This window comes from Anser anser (genome assembly GCF_964211835.1).
Source record: "Anser anser genome assembly, chromosome: 3".
In the NCBI taxonomy this organism is placed as follows: domain Eukaryota; kingdom Metazoa; phylum Chordata; class Aves; order Anseriformes; family Anatidae; genus Anser; species Anser anser.
This window is the reverse complement of record NC_139722.1, coordinates 117281357-117303383: the sequence shown is the minus strand read 5'-3', so window position 1 is coordinate 117303383 and position 22027 is coordinate 117281357. Positions and strand designations below refer to the sequence as shown.

At 36.4% G+C, this 22027-nt stretch overlaps 1 protein-coding gene across 5 annotated transcripts in view; it reads left to right on the top strand.

Moving 5' to 3' along the window:
• USP34 (ubiquitin specific peptidase 34) overlaps positions 1 to 22027 on the top strand; it is a 129956-nt gene that overhangs the window by 15197 nt on the left and 92732 nt on the right. For all 5 annotated transcript variants that reach the window (XM_083829696.1, XM_083829697.1, XM_083829698.1 and 2 more), the window contains exons 2-6: positions 5002 to 5089; positions 6816 to 7236; positions 12344 to 12394; positions 12575 to 12724; positions 16900 to 16967. In XM_083829696.1, the coding sequence (XP_083685822.1) occupies positions 5002 to 5089; positions 6816 to 7236; positions 12344 to 12394; positions 12575 to 12724; positions 16900 to 16967 (778 nt within the window). The remainder of the gene's footprint in view (positions 1 to 5001; positions 5090 to 6815; positions 7237 to 12343; positions 12395 to 12574; positions 12725 to 16899; positions 16968 to 22027) is intronic.

Here is a 22027-nt window from a genome sequence, read left to right as displayed (position 1 = left end):
CATGTTTTCATTTAAGGCTAGCAAAGTAAAGTGGGAAATAGCAACAAGGAGATTCTTTTTTTCCTGGAATGTGTTAAGTTTTTACTTTGACCATCGTGGGTTTTTGCCTCTTGTGAACTACTTGAATAAACCATTACGTTATAAGTATGTCTGCTTTTAAAAATGAAGTATCTGAAAACTATGCCCTAGAAGATGGTTTAAAAAAAAAAAAAAAGAAAAAAAAGAAGCAATTATTATTTTGGGTCTGTTAAGTAGCTCAGTTCTTTCTAGTGTGGTATTACGGTGACAAAAAGGTCTCTAAACCGTCTTGCTGTAGAGTCGGTGAAATGAGACGTTGCAAGTATGTAAAAAGACCCCATTTCCTTCATGGTAGTTGTAGAACATTTGGCTGGAATTTACCTACGTACCAATCTTTCTTCTTTCTGCTGGTTAGCTTTGTCTCAGATGGATCTGTTTAAGGCCTTCAGAGATCAGCTTTTTTTCCCCCCAGTGCTCTAATAGTAACAGTATCCTCAGATTGTTCACCTTTAGATGAGCAGTACTGACGGGCAGTTGCACTGGATGGGATAAGGTAAAGTTACCTTTGTTGTCACTGAAGGTGGTTGCTTCCCTCAGTCTCGTGGTCCTTACGCTTTCCTTCCTAGCACCTCCTGCTGATGAACTCTGAGGGTTCGGTGGTTTACAAAGCTGACAAAAAAAAAGAGGATGGTTTTCAGTTAGATTGATAAGTTGGACTTGCTTGGTTCTCTGTTTGGGTCTTTGATTTCCTGCAGGAGTGGTGGCGGTTGTTGGGAGTAGTTGAAATGCATGGCCATGGATGCTGTGAGCAGTGTGGACCTGGGGACTGGGTTGTGCTGATTGTGAAACTGTATCTAGAGCAGGGAAAAGCTGTCTGTGTGGGGGCAAGTTAGAGGAAAAGGGAAGGACTGGAGGGTGAGAAGAAGGTCTAAAAGGCTTTAATTGAGAAGAAAAATTTGCTGGAGCAGATTCAAGGAAGGAGCAGAAAGTTGAGCTCCGGGAGTAAATTAGAGAAGTTATCTCTAATGTTGCTGGCTTGCAGGAGCTTGGAGAAGGAAGCAGCCACTGGACACAGTGGGCAAAGGAGCTGAGCCTAGAAGCGGAGGGCCACTACTGAAAGAGGCACTGAGAGTTCATGGGAGGACCAGTTTTAAAGCTCTGGAGCCCATATTGTTAGTTCTTACTGAATTCTTAATTTGGGTCAGTGTAGGCAGTTTAGAGTCAGCCCTGTATTCTCAGGGAGACCTCACAAATCTTCCAATTCAGTAGCAATAGAGGATCATTGTATTTTGATGTCTCCCTTTCAAGTAGGGAATTCATTAGGTCAGTGTTTCCTAAAATGTTCATGTTCTAGGTGTGCTTGCTTTGGGTTAAAAACAGGCTGCAACAGGCAGATTTCCCCAAGTCTGTTTACCCCAGGCAGAGGCTGCTTGCCCCATTACACAGGCAGCACGTCCCACTGCTCGTTTCTTCTAGGCTGCAAAGGGTGGGTACTCAGGACAGATAGGAGGAGTGCCCAGGGTGCTACTTTGACATGCTTCTGCTGCTCTCAAAGCACACATGTATGCCCGCAGGAATCACTTCTGTATGTATGAAACTAGGAAACAAGGGAAAGTCTTAGCCACCAAATCAAGTTGCAGGAAAGGGGACTGTAAGAATAAAAGTTTTTCAAAAGGTTTGGTGATTGTCAGTGCTGGGTTTGAAACACTGGAAGTGTGGGAGACTGGGGAGACAGCAGATTAACGAGGATGTAAGGTGTTGCAGGATGCTTGAATATGGGAGAGAAGAAAAGGATGTGCTCTATTTAAAAGCGGATGAGTCTGTTTTAACTATTGGCCCATTCAAGATAGATGGAAACGAGCTTGAAAGGTGAGAAAGATATCATTTAGAAGTGAAATCATATGCAGCAAGGGAGCCCTTACGGAACTGACTAAACCCAAGAAATGCACAGGAGTGATGAGTGCAGTTGCTTTTATTGCTTTTCTATCTGCACTTTTTTCAATAAAAAATGGATAGAAAGGCTTCATAAGTGATTTTTGCTGTACCTCAAACTGCACATGGCCCTAAAGGGAGGTGCTGTAAATCAACGAGTATCCCCAAAGTTGATATTCAGAATGAGCCAAGAGCTACAAAGCCTAAGATTTAAGTTCTAGTTATGATAACATAAATCAGCTGAGCTGAAAAATGTCATTTCTGCAGAGGGACAAAAGAGCTTCGGTTAAGGTCCAGTAGGAGAAGCCCTGCTGGATGTGCCACTGCCCCTTTTGGTAAGGGCACTGACTTAGATCTGATGAAATCCACTGGGAGACTGCAGCCTCTGGTTGCTTCTGTTCTGAGCTTCCTGAGTACTTCCAGGCACAAGAACAATGCTACAAAAGTAAAAAAAAAAAAAAAAAAAAAAAAAAGTACAAAGCCAAACAAACAAAACACCAGCAACACAAAACATAAAGTGTGCATGTTGCCACTCTTATCAATTAGCAATGATTAGTGTATAAGACCAGCTGAGGTTGGTCTATGTATGAGATGTAGAATGTATAAGCTTTCTACAAATACCCAATTTCTCCTACTAGTGCACATACTTTTTTTTTTTTGAGCTAGGGGCATAAGCTTCAGTGTTCCGTAATGTTTAGCATCTGTACACTTCATGTGGCAATTCTAGCTGCTGCTTTGGAGGGACCAGTTTACTTAACTTTGTGTACCTTCCTTAAAAGGAGGGGGATTTGGAAGTGTTTCCAACTATCTCAGAGAAAAGGCTGCTCTGGAAGTTGAGTGTTAGTGACTTTTTAGAGCATATTTTTAAGTAGGGAGATGTGGGGAAGAGGCAAGTTTTTATAGATGTAGCAATGTGTGTGCGAGACTGTCCAAGTTAGAAATAAGCTCACTGCTACTGAGTTATTGTCAGAGGTTTTTGTGTCAAGTTTAAAAGAACTCATCTTAATGAAAAAGTTAACAACATTCAGAAAACCTAGGTTTTATGAACTTATGCTGAGTAAGGTGATGGTGTTTTTTGGTGCTACTTTTGTTTTGTTTTGTCTTTTTGTTGTAAAATTGACCTAAATTGTTTGACAGAGTTGTTGATTTCTTCAGTGCTAAACTTTGGCCTTAGAGTCAAGTGTCTTGGTAATTTCTGGTGTTTAAAATAAAAAAGTATTAACTGATACCCATGTGGCCATCCGCTTGTCGGTTTTGTACCTTGCCCAAGTGTTATGTAGGGATCTTCAAGGCCTACTTAGAGTGAGACAGAAGAGTGAGTTTTGTCACTTACAAGTATCCTCCTGAGACTGTTTTCAATGTTTGTTTATTTATTTATAAATATATATATATACACACACATACATGCACACAGGTGCATATGGAATATCCTTATTTCAAAAACAATATAATTATTTGTCTTGTGTGATTTTTCTGAAGTGGCATTCTTCTTAAGTTTACTCTCTGATCTGTGCCAGCAGGATTTCGTTAGCTTTAGTTTTTGGAAACCTGTATTGACAGTTCCCATAGGACCTTGCAAGCCTGATGCTGGGAAGGAGGTTGAGGCAGGGATTCTGCAGAGCTTGTTTCTGTTAGAGACCCTTTCCCACAAAGCTTGCTTGTGAAGGAGCTTTGTAAGCACGTAATGCTTGAAATTTCATGTGAAAGGTGGAAATGAATAGATTATTATTATTAATAAATGGAATGGTCAACTTAAAGAACCCTGACATTCTCAATTTGTGTAGTAATTAGGTAATTGTAGAACCATAGGGAAATTTAGGGCAAGGAGCAAATGGGAATTTTGTGTTGATAGTTGGAGAAGGGTATGTGGCCAGTAGGCAGAGTCCAGTGCTCTAATACATATAACTGGTTGATACGGAATTGGAGGTGTGAACTACTGATTTTTGGCTAATTAGACGGTGTAAACATTTTTTAGATGAAGGTGGAATACTTGATAATAACTCACTGAAAGTTTTTGGATTTGAATTCGGTACAAAACTGTTCTGGTATCTGGCTCTACTAAGTGTGGTAAATGTTTATCATTTTGCCAATTAGTGGTTTGTTACAGTTAAATGTCAGTAAAGTCATGTCTATATTTGAAAACAATAACCAACAACTTAAGTAGTATGAGCTGCTTCACATGTAGTTTGTACATCTGTTCTTATCTTGATAGTTTCTTTTTCCTGGCCTTTATCTGATCAGCAAAAGGAAGTTAAGGTCTCATGGTCATCTCAAGATGCATACTTTTAACATCTGGGAGGAAAAAAAAAAGGCTAATGAGTGAAATTATTGAAGATTCATATTTGAAAATGCACATCAATCAGTAGCTCCCAGTGGGGCTTATGAAGAGTACTTTATGCTCAGCTGTCTTGTAAATTTAGCTATTTATAGTCTCATATAGATTTAAAAACCTTTCTCTGAGCATCCATTTCTGAAACACTTGTCTGTCCCTTCCAGCTAAGGAATGAGGCATTTTTAATCAAAAGTGTGTGATTAAGGAACATGAAAACTTTGTTTCTACAGTAGAGCTCTGTGGAATTATAAATCGCACAAGATGTCCCTAGTTACTATCATTTCTAAGTTGTAAGTGCTTGAAGAGGTTGCCATTAACCATTAATATAGGGTATTGGATTAGAGGAAGGAGCTGTTCTGAATGACTAATTTTTACAGCAGTGTCCAATATTACCACACAATATCTGTTTTAAAGTTAGTTGCATTGAAACTTTATTCTTGGTTACCGAAGGCAAAAAATAGGTAGGTTTGGTTGAGAACTTTAGTTTCCACGATGAAAAGATAATTTATTTGGTTGTTATGCTTTTTTATGCTGAAAACCTTTGGCATAAAGCTACTGTAACTTGACTACTGGTGTTTATTATTACAAAGCATATTAAAAAAAAAATCTTTATATGTTTTACTTTCTACTTAAATAACAAAGTTGATTTGTAATTAAAGTATAGCAATTACATGCCTTTTTTTTTTTCCCAACACTAATATGTTTTTGTTTTCCTTCAGTATCTGACATTGAAGGTGCTGATGGGTTGCAGCTCAGAAAGGAACATGCGCTCAAGATATTTGCTTACATCAATTCCTGGACACAAAGGTATTTTTTTTTAATGAGTTTGAATGTTGATGATAATGAATCTCAACTGTGCATTTCCCTTCATACAAAACATACTGTGCTGTGAACTAGAGCTCTTGTTTACTAGTACATCATAAGAATCTATTTTCAAATGGGTGAAGACACTCCACTTAAATGATATTAAAAGGCTTTTGCTTTCTACTTGGCACCAGAAGTTTTAGATGCTCCCATCACTGTACCTGTGCTGAAAGTAGGGAATAATGAATATTAACTTTGTCTAAACCAATGAAAAAAAAAATCTATATTCAAAATGTATATTCTTTAAGTCCCGTAGCTCAAGGCCATGTTTGTACTCCCTCAAGAGAGGCAGCACCCTCTGCCTGTCATAGTTTTGAGTTCTTTGTCTCTTTTTTTCTTCACAAATTGTTTAAGCCAGGTTTCTAGATTAAATGCAATGCTTTGTGGGAGAGGTTTTTTAATCTCTTCTTGATGTTTTCTTGCCCTTTCTTCTTTCTGCTGCTTTTTTAGAAATGGAATGTGCAATTTTTATATTACTGTAGTAGCTGAGAATTATATTTATGGACTGAGGTCTGTTGTGCTGTGTGCAACAGGAGAAAGGCCTCTACTGGAAGACAGCTCCAGTTCTTATAGCAGTTGCATCATTTAGTAGAGTTTGAGTGAGAGAGTGATGAGTCTAATTCAAATACTGTTACAAGCATGTAACTTTTAATTTTTGTCTTCATTGAAGCCCCCCTGCTTATTGATTGCTTTTTTTCCTCTACGTTCTCCAGGATTTAGATCCTTTTAGGAGACTGTCATTCACCTTTTGTTTGGAATGAGGAGATTGCCTTGTTTGCATGGAAGAAGCAAATGTACCTGTACAATAGGTTCTAGGGTACCTGTCTTGGGTGTTCATGCACCCAGAATGTCTTTGGCATATCTGGGTATCCTTGCCCACAACTAATGCCATAATACATGGTTTTCTAACTTGATAAGTGGATTGACTTTCTTATTTTATTGATAGAGGAACAGTACGTAGTTTTCCCCTTGTTATTTTCAGTCTACGGTGTATTGGTAGATATTCAGAGGAATAATCTCTGAGTCTATAAAGTGAAGAAAGTAACGAAGACACTCAATATTGTTTTTTCCCATGTGGGTAAAGGGTACTAATGTGCATGGGGTTTCTATCCAAATGCAGATAAAGGACATGAGTTTAAATACTCAATACAAATTAGAAATTATTTTGCTGCCCTGTTGATTTAAAATAAATAAATAAAAATAAAAAAAATAAAAATAGTTCTTACACAGCTAATAAGCCTGCCAGGTGGTTTAGTGCAGCAGTATTGATAGAGAAATCCAGGTGAAGAAAGGGATTCAGGAACATACTCAAGAACACTATTTTGTTAGCAGTTCAATGACTTTACCTCTAAGATACCTTATGTATATTTTAAACTGAAATAATTGGATGTTTACAGGGTTTAAGGAAGACTTTGTGACTCCAACTTGCTGCTAGGAAGCATCAGTTTCGTTTGGACTTCTTGCTTTCGTGGCTGTCACGTATTCTGTTGTTTGAAATGTCTTAATGTGCAGAGTCCTTTTGGTTAGTCACCTGTGTATTAGAATTTGTCCTTTCTTTCCCTTTATTAACTCAATAGTCTAGTCTTACTGAGTTTGTCATTCTAGTTGTTTTGATTTTAGCTACTTCCGGATTATTTATTTATTTATTTATTGTTCTCTTTTCTTACAGACAATGTCTGTGCTGTTTCAAGGAGTATAAACATTTGGAGATCTTTAACCAAGTAGTATGTGCGCTTATTAACTTAGTGATTGCCCAAGTTCAAGCTCTGCGGGACCAGCTCTGTAAACATTGCACTATTAATATAGATTCAACATGGCAAGATCAGAGTAATCATGCTGACGAGCCCTTGAATGTAGAAAGAGAGTCTCATGAAGAAGAAAATGGAGAACGGCAAAAATCTATAGAGAAAAAATTAGATTCTGCAAGAACTTGTGTCCTGACAGAGGAGGAGTCTGCAAAGAACACTGATGCTTTTAGCTTATGGAGCACTGATGAGAAGGAAAAGTTGTTGCTGTGTGTGGCAAAAATCTTTCAGATTCAGTTTCCTCTGTACACTGCTTATAAGCATAATACTCATCCCACAATAGAGGTATATCTTATCTTTATGTGTATATTTTTACTTTTGTGAAAGATTATTTGTTCTCACTAGACTGTGTGTTTGATGATAGTTGCTCTCGTACAGGATGGGCAAATTCAGCTCTCCTGTTGACTTCAGTAGATCTTTTCAGAGAAACTTTTAAAATGGCACATACTCTTACACTTTCTTTAAAATATGGTTAATTGTTATAGGTAATATATTGATAAGTGTTGGATGGAACTGTACACTGAATTATTGTACTGTTTAAATAACAGGAAGGCAAAAAGGGGACTGTAGTGAAGCCTTTCTTCCAGAAGGTAACCCATTAATAGTTTATTAATTTCTTTTCATTACAATCTATGGCTCTAGAAGCAAAGCTTCATAAACTGAACTTTGTGCAAGACCAGACTTTCTTGTTAGAACAGCTGTTTAATTGACGGGAATAACTGATTTCAACGCAAGTAGCTTTGTTCTAAGAGTCTGATTTTCTGTGGTACTTGTTATGCCTACCACTCACACTTTCAATAATGTATTCTGAAAACAAAACAACAAAAAACAAAAACCACATTCAAAACTCCTACAAATATTTAACTCATGGTTTCCAAGATAAATATTATAGTGTTAACATTTCCTAGTTGAAACAACATAGTTCATGGAAAGCTTGCTTTTTGTTTCAACTTGTGATGGCCTCTTAACATATAAACAGCTTATAAAATCTGTAAACAAAGAAGAGCTATATAAAGAAAACTTCTATCCAACAAGCTTCAGAGTAAGAATGGAGAATGAAATTACAGTTAACTCAGTTTTTTGTCTTTTAATTTCAGTTTCAGAGCTCCATTGGAGCTATGAGTGGTTGAGTTTGCATTTTAAACTTCAGTTCAAATTGAAAAGACATCATCATGCTTCACATTTTATGTATGCTAGTGGGATCACAATATAATTAGTTCTTGTTGAAGGGATCCTGCCACATCTGACAATAAATCTAGTTTAAAATATTGTAGGGTAAGATGGGCAACAGCAATTCTTTTGGATGGACTGGATTTTGTTCTTCTGTCTTCTGCCAAAACACATGGGCATAATTTAACATCGGTAGTTTCACCGATACATATGTATACAGAAAAATGACAAAGCTTAGGATTTGTGGATTTCAGGTTTCCCATCGTTCATTTTGGTTTGCCTTCTAAGCTTTAAACATACATAAATCTGTAGTTCTGCCTCTGCAAATAGAAACTGAAGAGGGCTGATGTATCTCGTCAGTTCAAAAAAAAAAAAAGAAAATCAATGCCTGCTTAAGTGATTTAGCTTTTGTACTCCTCTGGGACGCCTACTGAAACTAGTTCCGTAGGAATATGCAATGAACAATTCTGGAACAGGTTTTCTATGTATAAACACACTTCTTTTAAATGACATCTTCATGTATTTTTTTCTTCTCTTTCAATTTCACTTCCAAATTATAAAAAGAAAATATCAGAGTGCTTGGTGAGATTTCTTTTCAACTTGATGTGCAACTGTAAAATGATTGGCCACAGATATGCAGTAGATTGCTGCATTGTGAGTGACTATCACTGTAGAGAGTGTATGTGGTACATTGATCATTTGAATTACTGAATATGTTCATTCATTAGCTATGCTAAAAATATATAAGTTGTCAGGGAAAAGTGTTTTTTCCCTTTCTGCTAGACTTTTATATGCCCAGGTATGGATTAGGGAGGTATGCTAGCTTGCCACGCTTGTTATGTACATTATTCCTCTTTTTTATTGGGGTGGTTTTTATTTATTTAAAAGGTCCCACCATCCACCATCAATCTTTTTTATTTTTCTTCACAAAATGAGATTTTCTATATTTAAGAAGCCCTAGGGTACTATTATTCTAAAGTAGTAATGATAGCTATTTTAATGTCAAAACTTTTTGTTACTGTAACTCATTTCCTGAGATTTAGAATTTAATTTTGGATTTCAGTGTAGAGCACATCTTAGTTGAATTGGGACAAATTATTAGTCCCAGTAATAGGAGCACTTCTTGTTTTAAATCAGTCTTGGAATCAAAATAACAAAAAATACCTGTTCTAAATGTACCATCAATACTTGTAAGCTAAATAGATTCCTGGACAGACAAAATCCACCAAGAATTTGTGTGAAAAGCCAACGTAGCTCTCCCTCCCCCTCTGAGTATTTCCTCTGCGTTGGAAAAAGAGAAAATTTCTGATGGGAAAAATAGACTACACTCTCCACTTCAGAAATTCCTTGTTCCAGATTGAGTTGAACTTGTACAGTTTGAGTCATCAAGTCCAGTGAGGTTGTACTTTGCCTAGAAATGACAGACTAGGCTGTCATTTAAATGCTTCCACTGCAAGGTTTTCACATGTTATCTTTTGCTAATGAGCAGTGGTCAATATTTACCGTTAGTCTTTGCATACACAACCAAAATCTGTTTTTCTTAATGACAGCAAACAGAATACAAGTCTTGAAGTCTAATCCAGGTGCCATTTTACACTTGACCACCTAGTGGAGAGAACTTTCATATGAAAGTAGCAAGCTTTTCCTATTTTAGAAGTCCAAGTTTGATTAAATAAAAAAGGAACAACAAACCAAGATATCAGCCCCTCTGTGAGCCTATAGACGCTGTCCTTCAAATAGTACCAGCTAAGAGTTATTTTTGTCAGTTACACATTTATGACACTTCTGAAGAAAGTGAAGACCTTGTGAAATGAGAAGCGAAGACTGGTTGGTAGCCAGAAGGACTGCATGTTAGCACCAGAAGCTTCCTTAAACAATTAAGTTCTGACAGCAAAGTGAACATGACCTTGCAGAGGGCAGAAATGTGCTGGATATGAGGACAGTGAAAGTATGTTGCATGGAAGTAAATCAAGCTTATGTTACCTGAGAACTGATGAGTATATAGTCTTGACCTGCGTAGAATGAATATGGGTCTGTATAGACAGAAGGTGTGCCTCAGCTTTTCTTAAACTGATCAGAAACATAAGGAAAAACGTCGTTCTACTAAGTTTGTGCTTTCAGAAGAGCACAGCTGGTTGTAGTCCTTTAGAGGACAGCCCATCTCAGGGCATGAACACTGAAGAATAAAGCTTCTGTGAAGATGAAGTCTGGAAACACACTGTTTATTCCTGTTGGAGTCTACCATTATTTTTGGTGCCCAGAGAGATTTTTAAATGATAAAAAATAGACACACTGTATTTTTATAAATACGCTTGTATTTTTGACAATTTAATATGTTTTAAGAGACCTTGCATACAGAATAGTTCAAAAGTGTATGCTCTGTTACTCAGTTTATACTTACTTTATGCAGTAGGTTTAATGGACAGTTCAGAGGGGAAAAAAGGTTTTGAAAATGGAGGCTCTTAAAATCCTGTAAAGAAAGAAGCAAAAAGATAAAATGCATTCCTAAACTTTGCACTGTCTTAAAATTCCTCCAGACAGGAATGAATAATGAATCTTAAGGGAGTAAGCCAACTGTTCAGCAGTTCTTGAAAGAAGATAAAATGAAAGAGGAAAAAATCAGTCATTTGTGTGTCTGTAGTCCTCTGATTCTTTGGAATGTTGCCATCTATGCTTTTGTTTTTCAAGTAAATCTTTCTTTGGAAGATACCCCTAATTAAGTACCCTCCACCCAAAACTGTGTCTGTGGCAGACTTCAGTGAGCATATTTCATCTGGAGTGGTGGTTTTTAATACCATATTAGATTCCCATGAGGAATTCTCTTATTTCCTTATAAAGGTGATCTTAAGGATTTCTTGGTCTCTGACTGTTCTGTTTCACATCTGCAAGTACAGAAGTCACATTTCCAGACTCGCTCTCTCAACTGTTACGCTTTCAGTAAGCACTCATGCAGCAAACTTCCATGAGTTGATTTCTGTATTCTAAGAACTGTAATTTACCTGACAATAATTATTTATTTTATTCAAGAAAACTAATGAATTTTCTCTCAGTATTTTTGCAGTTTTCATGAGCATAGCACTGAACACCTTTTCTAGCTACTTGAAAACATACCACCTACTGGCTTCAGAGCCGTTTTAAAAATAGCTGTTAGGGTATCACGAGTTCAGGCATGACTTAGATTTCAGCAGGAGAAAAAGGAAAATAAATGCTTAGATATAATACAAGCATATTGAATAATTCAGAATGTTTGTATCACACTTAATCCCTCCAAAATCACTTGCCTCTGGCATCCTGTGCTATAGTGTTCAGAAGCTTATTCCTACAGAGGTATTTGAAAAGTATTCAGGAAACTTCATTAAAAAATTAACTTTATCTTAAACTTGCATTTGAATTGCGAATATGAGAACTGGGTGTTTGGTACAGAGGGATGGGAAGAAGAATGTGTGCTGTAACTACCTGCAAGTATCCATGGCAATGTTGTGGTTTTACAGTCACATTTTATGACAGTTTGAGTGCCCTTTTGCTCCTAGCCACATGTAAGATACACACAGTATGCGTAACAACCCTAATAAAGAAAATTCCTGCTTTATGCTGCCCAACAGGTAGGTGCTGTGAACATTAAAAAGAAAAGTTATATTTCCAAACTCTTTTCAGTTTAGTACTTCTGGAAAGTATATTTCTCATCGTAGCAAATAGCTAACAGATTGATAAGGTGATATGATTCTTTCTTCCTCTTAAATTAGCTTTATCCTGTAAATAGCATTAGGCACTAATTTTATATGAGGTGTTTCATTATATGTAAAATAATATAGTAGTTGAAGTTAAGGAATTATATGCAGCCACTGCACCAGGCTGTATCCCCCTTCGCAGTATTTCTGTTGAAAAATTGCTATCTTGAGGGTGAAAAGGGAGGGTGGGTAGGTGGGGGGTGAAGAATGATCTTTTGATCCCAGCCATTGAGAGCCACTGCTGAGATGTTATCCTAAACGTGTATTTGAGTACTTACAAATGCATTTTAACAATAGTAAATTCATAAATAAGAAAAATACATTTTGGAGTGTGAAAGTGGAGCAAAGCTTTAGCTTCTGGCTTCCTCTAATCTAGGTTTTTGATTTTTCTGTTAAATGACTGTAATACCTGTTAACGGTCAGTTGTGTTTTGTTCTACAAAAATGTTTTTATTGCTTCTATTAGTTAATTTTATTTTTTTTCCTTTTAAACAGGATATTTCTGCTCAAGAAAGCAATATACTAGGGGCATTCTGTGACATGAATGTAAGTTGTCTGTTTTTAAATAGGTACATATCTCCTAGAAACTTGAAATAGCTACATTGCTTCCTCTGTATGGATTTGTGTTATGATATTGTTATTTTATTTTGTATTTCCTGTATATCTGAATGGATCTAGCATTGATTGTTCGTATTCTTCTCCTTTTTTATTTTTTAATTTCTCTAGGATGTAGAAGTACCATTGCACTTGCTTCGCTATGTTTGTCTATTTTGTGGAAAAAATGGCCTTTCCCTCATGAAGGATTGTTTTGAATACGGAACCCCTGAGACACTGCCATTTCTTATAGCACATGCATTTATCACAGTGGTATCTAATGTAAGTATTGTCTTTACGTTATGTTAAACACAGCATAAGAAGTAAAAGGACTGAAGTCTGGAAAAACTGTAGGAGCAGGGAAGGAAGAAAAGCACAGTTGTCCTTGTTGGGAATGTGAGGGCTGCTGCTCCACTGAGGCAGCATTTCACCATCCAAACCCTATATATCTCCTGTAGGCACGTATTTAATTTTGCAACTTTGGATCGTTTCATCATTCCTAGACATCAAGATTGTAGGAGCCTCAGAAAATACCTGTAAGGACAGTTTCAGATGTCGTTTTTGTTCCTGAAGTTGTGTCATGAAAATATTCTAAGCTGTCTTAACTTTTTACCTATTTCCTGTGAGGCACAAGGGATTTCTTTTCCTTTCGGTTTCCTGTGATTTTATATCATTATACACATTTACAGTGTAGAGAGAACTGTGTTTTATCTTCAGTTAGTTTTAAAATCAATATCCTTCATTGTTTGTCCATTTTGGGACACATAGCAGTTTTTTACTGGAAGAATTATGAATGGATTTTAGTGGAGATTCAGAGGAGATTGGTAATAGAAATTAAAACTTCTTTCTGAAGGACATGTGAAGAGCTAGCGTAATGTGAATGTGAAGTCACGTCCTGTCCTGTTACATACAGATGTAAAGGAAATAAATAGCTTTTAACGCCTTGTACAAAGTGAGTTTAACATCGTTTTTATGTTGGTTCATTGCAGTATTAAATGTTTAAAATCAGATGCTTGCTTCCATACATCTTTGCTCCTTCCTTGTTCCGTTCCTGACCAGCCAGGATGATGTTCTAAATAAGTATTGAAACATGTTTGCATAGAGGGAACCACTCACTGAAGTAAAGCCAGTGTTGGTGATCATACCACTTCCTCCTGATCCTTTTAGTGTAATGGCTCTTCACTTGTAGGTCAGAGAACAAATGAGTAAGGCCATGATGTGCTCAGTATTTGTAATCTTAGACAGGAGGACTGCTGCAGCACCTCTTTATGTTAAACTGTAAAGATAGGTTTTCTGGCCCTTTCTGTAGGATTTGATGAGCTTTCAGGTGATAAGCTGATGGGCTTTTCATCTCTGGCTGTTGTCAGCACAACCTGCTGGTATCTCTTGCTCCAGTATATCAGCTTAGTTTCTCCTGTGATGTCCTAACTCAATTAAGTTAAAATGAGCAGAGAGAAGAAGTAGCAAGTTGAACTGTTGTAGCTGATTTTCATGTTCTAAATGAAATAGATTCTGATACAAATAGATTCTGATACAAATTTGTGAGCAGACCAATTGTTATGTGGTACCATCCTGCAAAGCAGGAACTAGTTTCTGTTAACTGTTAAATACATTTTCACAGTAGCACTAACTCTTGAGAGCTGGTCTTTCAATAGTCATTATTTTAAAGATTATTAGAGGTAGTAATGATGGAATTATTTAAAGTCTTTGGGACAAATGAGTTGTTTAGCTACTACCTTAAATGTTTCAAAAAATATTTCAAAGTAAGTCTGTAGTGTAGATGGACTAATCACTTCTCATTAAAATGTTAGACTTAGTAAGCTCCAGGAAGTGTAATAGATGAAGTTGGAAACAGTAAAGCAAAGTCAATCAGTCATCTACTAACAAGCAGTAACATTCAACTTGGAAAGCATTTGCACTGTTTCTTCCACAAAGAATGGTGTATGTCTCATCAAGTGCACTGTAAAGGCTCATTTAAGGGAAGACCACTGCCACAAATCAGTAAATTGTTCAGGGCAACTGAGCTACTTGTTTATTATTAGTGGCGTTTCCTTTGTATAGAGGACAGAAAAATTATTGAAAAGATGTTTGCTTGAATTTTTTTATAGAGCAAATCTAGTTTGAGTAAATCCGTTCATCAGACAAGTTTATGTTTGTAATAAAGCCAGTAAATGTAATATAACACAATTTGCATCACCCAGGGAGTTGTCTAGTTGGCAGTCTTGGTTTTTCTCCAACTTGCTGCTCTGCAAGATGCTTTCTTAGCAACATGTATTGTGGTAGGACTGTTCCTTCTTAAGAGTATTTCTTTGCTCTCTTTTTTAGTCATATATTTGGTTCCACCTTTCTTCCCATATTTCATATTCTGTGGTATTTGCTCAGCTTAACTACCTGACATTATGTTGGTCTCTTTAAAGAAGCAACAGATGCAGAGAAATCCATGACCTCCAGCTTGTTCTGTGGAGGGTTTAAACATCTCTGGAAAAGCCTGTCATTGCTTCATTCTGAATGATTTTAATTTTTTGATGTTGTGGAGGAATTGCTGCCCTCTCAGTGGAAAAAAATTAATAGAAATAGGCTGACAATTTCAAAAATGTTTGTTAAATTTTACTGTGTGAATCTTCATAAGTCAGAAGTACAAACTGTTGAGAGAGACACTGTTTTAGAAATGAATTACGTTATAAAAAAAAATGATAAAAAAGAAAGTACATCTGAAGCTGGAGGATAGAACAGACGCAATAAATATTGTACCTTAAAAGCAGGTGGAAGCTTAAGAAGTCTAATGAAAGCAGTGGATTTATAAAAAATTATGTCAATTTTTATATGTTATTTTATATTTATGTCATTTTATTTAATTTAGTATATTTAGGTTTGATTTCATGTTGAAAATTACATTTTCCTTTGTTAATGTAAAATTATCAATTAATTCAATTCTGAGGATGAAATTCATATGTAATGCTAACATCTAGATGAATGAAATGGCTTGAGAAGTTTGAATTAATACACAGCGAAAATTAAGATAAACAATGAAAGCTATGAAAACAAAATTATAAAACCCTTTTACTACTTTCATTCCATAAAAAATATTTCCTTGTGGATTGCTTGTTTGCATATGGAAAACAGCAGATTGTTGTGTTCCAAATCAAATTGTTTGAATGCAATAGTATCTTTGTCATCATTGCAATTCCTTGTCAAAATGTTATTTAATTTTTGTTTCTAGCAGAAGAATCTTCTCGTTACACTTTCTATATTTGGCATGCTAGACCCTTTTTTTTTCCTTCTTGAGACTTCAAGTAGAATCAGAAGCTTATTCCAAATGTGGTATTTTTTTGCAATGTGAAGATTTGGCAGGTTTGTCTTGCAAAATAGGTTAGTATTGTTATTGTGTACTAACAGTCACAGAGTAAAAAGTAAGTCTGAAAATATTTTTTCCAGAACTGACTCAAAGCTATTTGGCTAATTCCACAAATGTTTAAAATAAATACTGGCCATACAGTTTTCCTACTGCCTAATATTTTTCTCTTCTAGCCAGAAGAATAATGTAGAATTCTCTGCATTTCATCTTTGAGTGATTGTTGGTGTTAGCTATTCAGAAGATATGTGAGCACACATGATTAAAATTATGTCACTAGTAACAGCTGCTAATATTTCATCTGTGCTAGATCCCTTACCTGGCACGTAGCTGTCTTTCTGTAACAGGTTTAACAGGCTCAGCATTCCTTTTTGAAATGCAGATGGAACTTCTAACTTTGCCTGTGTAAGTAGTTTGGTTGGTCCTCTTTTCCTCACAGCAGTGCTAAATAGCTGTTTCAGGGTGTTTTTCTCTGCATACATTTTCTTACTGCATATAGTTTTGCAAAAGTGGTAAAGGCAGTATGGTAAACATGGGAATGCAAATGTGGTAGTAAAAAAACTGCTCTTAATCACTGGTTATAAAAAATAGTTTTATTTTGTAGGGTATATAAATCCTAAGCAGTAAAACATCAATGTAAGTCAAATGATTTTACTTGATTTAGGAGAGATTTGTAAGGAACAAGATTTTTCACGGAGACTTAAAAAGAAAAAAAAAAGAAGAAAGAAAGAAAAAGAAAAAAAACAAAAAGGAAAAAAAGGGAAAAAGAAACCCCACATGGCTGAGCAATGGGTTTTCCTACTGAAGAAACTACAGGAAATTCAGAAATGAGAGTCTGGACAGTATGATACTATTTATACAAAGTTCATATTTTCTGGATGACTAGAAGAAAAAATGCAACTCGTTTCTAAGTCACAGAAATATTCTTCAGCTAATAGCTTTGAGAATGAGAAAATTAACAAGTTGTTAAAATTCACGTGAAAACAACAACAAAGCCTTTTTTAGAATGGGGTCGCATATGCAAATGTATCAACGTTTCATTCTTAAACATTCTTATTAAATGTCATTAATGAATTTTTTATCTATTTATGTTTTTGCATTATAGATCAGAATATGGCTACACATCCCTGCTGTCATGCAGCACATTATACCCTTTAGGACATATGTTATCAGGTAAATTTTTAATTTAAGAACTTGTTCCTGGGAGGGCTTTTTGATAGCACCTATTTATAATTTCAGTTTACATACTTGCTAGTTGTTCAAGTTATTGCTCTGTCTGTATTATTTCAACGAGGAGAAGGAAGGTAATATTTAGAGTTAGTTGGGGCAGCTCCTTCTATCTACCTAATTCCAGTATCAATCAGATCAGTCTTGGGAATAGCATTTTTGATACAACATTCAGCCCCATTCTGATATGTCATATCAGGATCAATTGTAATTATTCCTCCTACTGCGGTATCTTCATATAGCTTCAGTGAAAATTTACACCGAGGTGATACAAGTAGAAGAGTACTAGGTAGTCACTGAAATTTCATCTACCGAGTTTTAACGCTGCTTTGCATTTTTGTGTTCTGTATTTCCAGCTGGCATGAACTGAAGTGTGATCAAAAGTCTACTCGCACTTTTGTGTATCTAAATATATCCAGTCTCAATGATTTTCTTTATAAGCTGCCTATCATGAACACTTTAAAATTAAAGTACTTATAAAGATATTTAATTATACAAGCAGTTTATTTTTATTGTCTTTCTTAGGACAATAGAAAAAAATCTAATGAGTTGCTGATGAAATTATCTGGTGTATGTGTGTTTGCCTGGAGGTGGGGGGGGGGGGGCTGGTCACTGCTAGTAGCCCAAACTTATTTTTTTCTGGTGCAGACAATATAAAAAGCCACTGCTCTTGCATGTGCCCACAACTTCTCCAAGGCTTTGGGTTTCCTGTATCTGTACTATTAGAAACGTGCTTGAACTGGTCATAGTTTACTTCCCTGTTATCAGTAAATGTGCCCTTACAGATTACATTGTCTTAATTGTACCAGTGTGAAAGCGCACTTAAAAAATAATAATTACATTGGCAACAAAAACATACATCTAACAGTGAGGCTCAGAACTATGTTTCATACTTTAAAATGTTCTGGTTTTAATTGTAAATAAGTTTAACAGTGTAGAAATTATTCGCTTGGCTACAGGCCTATCCTGGTGTAACATGGTTTCTACCAAAATTATATCAGCAGACAGGAGAGTATTCTGATCTTTTATTAAAATATATCACTCTTGAGTTACAGTCCAGCTGTGCACACTCCTTTAATGCTGATGTGTTATCTTTGAAGTCCTATAAAAGTAATTATTAATCATGAAACAGTGTGGAAAATAGCCACAGAAGGGCAAACAGGGGATCTTCAAGTGCTTGTCCCAGTACATATTCCACCCATAGTTGTTGATGTACTTGGGAATTTGGTTTGTGAGCCTTAACTGTCTTCTTGCAGTGTATGGAAAATAAACAGAGCATTGAAGGATCAACAATTAGAGATAGACTGGTAAGAAGGACCTTGAGTGAGACAGAACAAAACACCCTGCAGATATTGCTGTTAATTCTCCCTTGCTTGGCATCATACTTTAACCGTGTTCTATTTTGTAACTGTAGATGTAATTAGGGTCACTTGAATTAAAACGCTTTATTCTTCCATTTTCCTCATCTCTTTAACTAGTGAAATATTTGCATCTAGTTTAAAATGTGCTTTGTCAGCACTTTATTGTCATAAATTGATGTCTGATGTTATTACCAATGCATTTGTGTCCATCAGAAAGATAACATTGATACAGGACACACCTATCAAAACCACCAGCAGTTTAGAGAAGGATGTTCTCTCGGTTTTCATTTTTTACAACTGAATGCTGATAGGAGATCTGGGACTTCTCAACATTATGAAGTCCAAAACTTTGTGAAGATGCACTTACAGAGTGAGACATGAAGCTGGGAGGCCACGTAACAAAATCCTTACTGCTATACCTCTACAGGGGCAGAAGTTAACATAGATGCTTTCAGCAAAAGATGGCTTATACAGATCACCTCATTTGGTTGTCAAGCTTACAGATCTCACCTCATTGGGTCTCCAGGTCTCCCTCTGCCTTCTACTTTCGTATCTGAAAGCAAACATAACCCTGGGCACAGCAAAACAGCACTTTTAAAACAAGTTCTGCATTAGCTTCTGCTGCTCTGCAAAGTCATTGAGAGAGCTTGGAGAAGGGTTTAGTCTAGAATGAGCCCTTGGGGTTCTAATTAACTGCTCGCACTTTGGGGTGGGCCTCCTGTGTGCTCTGGACCCCACTGTGTGACCCTCCTCCCAGGGCAGGCGACAAATGGGACAACAGTGCTGCAGAGGCATCTTTCGCCATGCTGGAGTGAGGTGGATGTGTGGTCAGTGATGATGTTATTGTTGTCAGCTGTTACTCAAAGTATCTGAAAGAGATGGGTTCCTGCTAGAACCTTCATAAGAAGATGATTACATCAAATACACATTAAGTCATGGTCCTTGTGTTGGTTGGAAATGGCCTGTTGTCTGCATGTTGGAAACCCCTCATCTAGAAATGCAGTTTACCGTGTATGCACAGATGTTTCTCTTGACTGAAATCTACCCTTTGTAGTTGATAATGGCCACATGGTAGGTGCCTTTATGAGAAGTTTCATCTAAAGGATATAAGCTTTGTTAGTCCAAATTACTGGACTAACAAAGTTGTTATTGCTCCTATTAAAACTAAGTCTATTAAATACTATTAATTAGAATAGAGCAATAGTATTTATATCCTGACTCTGAAAACCCCATGCTTTTGAGTAGTTTAGGAAAGAAATAAAAGATGTAAGTTAAAAAGGACATCTTTCAATAAGGAAGCAAAGTATTTCTGACCTCGTCAGAAGGAAGCTTTTATTGATCACAATAACTTACAGTTCTTCATTTCAAATTGCAAAACTCTCATGATAAAATTATCATATTATTTGTGATAAAAAGAAAGACAAGACTTACAGATAGTTGATTCCAGCTGACTTCACCTCAGGATCGGAGGTGGGAGATGTTCTACAAATCCCAGATATTGGATGCTTCACGATAGCAGTAGCTATGAACAGTGTCATTTTGAGGACGTTTTTTACAGCAGCAAACTTGATTGAAACATGGGATCTCATGGGTAGTTGTGCCCTTGAGAAGGAAATAGGCTATCAGTGAAGTCCATTTTTATGAGAAGTAAGAGATAAACTTGTATGCCTGCTATTGTAAGTGCTTCTATAAACCACTAGAAAGTCTTGGATAGTATGAAAGGAAGGACCTAGAACTCCTCTTTCTTTGACTTCACAGGTGGTATCACCTACTAAATGTTCCTCTGGTAAAATCTGAGAGAGCTATGTGTAGCAATAGTACTGATCAATATCTTATTTAGTTCTAACCCCTTTTCCTCCTCTTCCTTCTTCGTCTGTCCCTTTTTCAGACTGATCTTGAGAGATTTTGTTTACAAAGGGTTTGTGTCTCTGCCCCAGTTAGGAGGAAATGGGACGTTCTGTGCTAAAACACATTGAGAGGAAATTGCATGTGGCAGTTTCTCCAGTGTTAGCCTTTTAGTCTCAGAACAGGGCACAAGCACAGTGCTGGTGTATGCAGAGGAAGTGGAAGCTCCAAACGGAATTGTTGATCCACAGTGCTTTCTGTGCAATACAGTGAGACAGAATGGAGCTGAAGGAATTCAAATTACTGCGTAGAAATATTTTTCTTAAGAATTTGAATTTTATGGAAGTACCCAAGACTACTCTTTGCTACTAAATGTCATGAAAAACTCTTGTAATAAGCCTGAAGTTTTCAGTCAGGAGACAATAGCTAGGCACTTAAGTTAATTCTTGGTATTGCTGAAGAGCCCTGACTCATTTGGCTTGATAACCTTTTTGTAGCTGTGGTCCAAAGGAGTCATACTATGGGAAAAAAGATTATTTCACAGCTGAGTAGCTTAAAGTCCTGACGCATGGGACATGATTGTAAGCGTCACATAAAAATGGAAATGCACATTTAAAACTGAACTCTATCCCCAAATACAGCAACTTTAAATAGTTTCAGCAGACTAAAACTTCTAAAAATTAATGTATATATGCGTATGTTCTGTTAATTCCATTTCACAAAGGTAACAACAACTGCTGAGGTGATAGAAGGGTTACAAACCAGGTAGACAAAAACCGTTATTAAGAGGCAGTGTAGTTTTTGTGGTTTTTTTTGACAAGAATGGCTGTTATATGAGTGATATGAAGACAACAATATGAAGGTAATAGGGAATGATTATACAGTTGTTCAAAAATAAAAAGAGGAGAACATCCACTGCAATCATCAGGTTGCAGGCTTAACAGAAGTTTGTTTTTCATGCAAACGCAATTGTGAAACTAACGGCCACAGGTTAATGAGAAAGCCAAAAGTATAAAAGGAAGAGATAAATGAATTCACAGTAGTACATAGTTTCTTTTTTTTTTCTTTTAACATACGGGATAAATCTTTCATCTGCTTTTAGAGAGTCTATTTTGGGCTGACCAGACCTTTTGTCTTGCTCCAGTGACACTGTTCTTGTGGAAAGCAGTGCAGCAAATTTACAGCTAGTCAGTGTAAGGAAAAATGTGTATTATTTGCCAGTGCTAGCTAAAGATTTCATTTTTGTTAAAAATTAAGTTATACCGGTAAAAGCATAAAATGGACCCAGTTTACTGATAGAAACAGGCTTGGGCCACTGTATCCTTCCGTAACCAAAATCAGGCTTAGCATACTTTGGAAGTTTCAGCAGATTTAATCCTGGTAATAAAAACATGATCATATTTAATTTATGACCAGCATAATAGTGCCAATAAATTTTCTAATGTAGATCCATTTATACTTGTAAAGGCAAGTATGGTATCTTCAAAAGCCATCTGGATGTGGCCCTGGTTGAGAAGGGGGTTGGACCAGGTAACCTCCAGAGGTCCCTTCCAACCTCAGCCATTCTGTGATTCTACATCTATACCGTGCTTAACTCTTAGAATAACCTAGTTACATTAAAAAAGCTTAGAAAGGGTGCAAATTAACAAACAAAAAGTGCTCTTTCTCTGTAGCTTTCTCTAGACACTGGGCAAAGCAGATTGTACTGTTGGAGTACTTCTGTAGCTCTGAAAATGCACCTACACTGTACTTTAAGTTATAAAAGTGGGATTTTTAAAAATTCTATCTCAATTATATAGT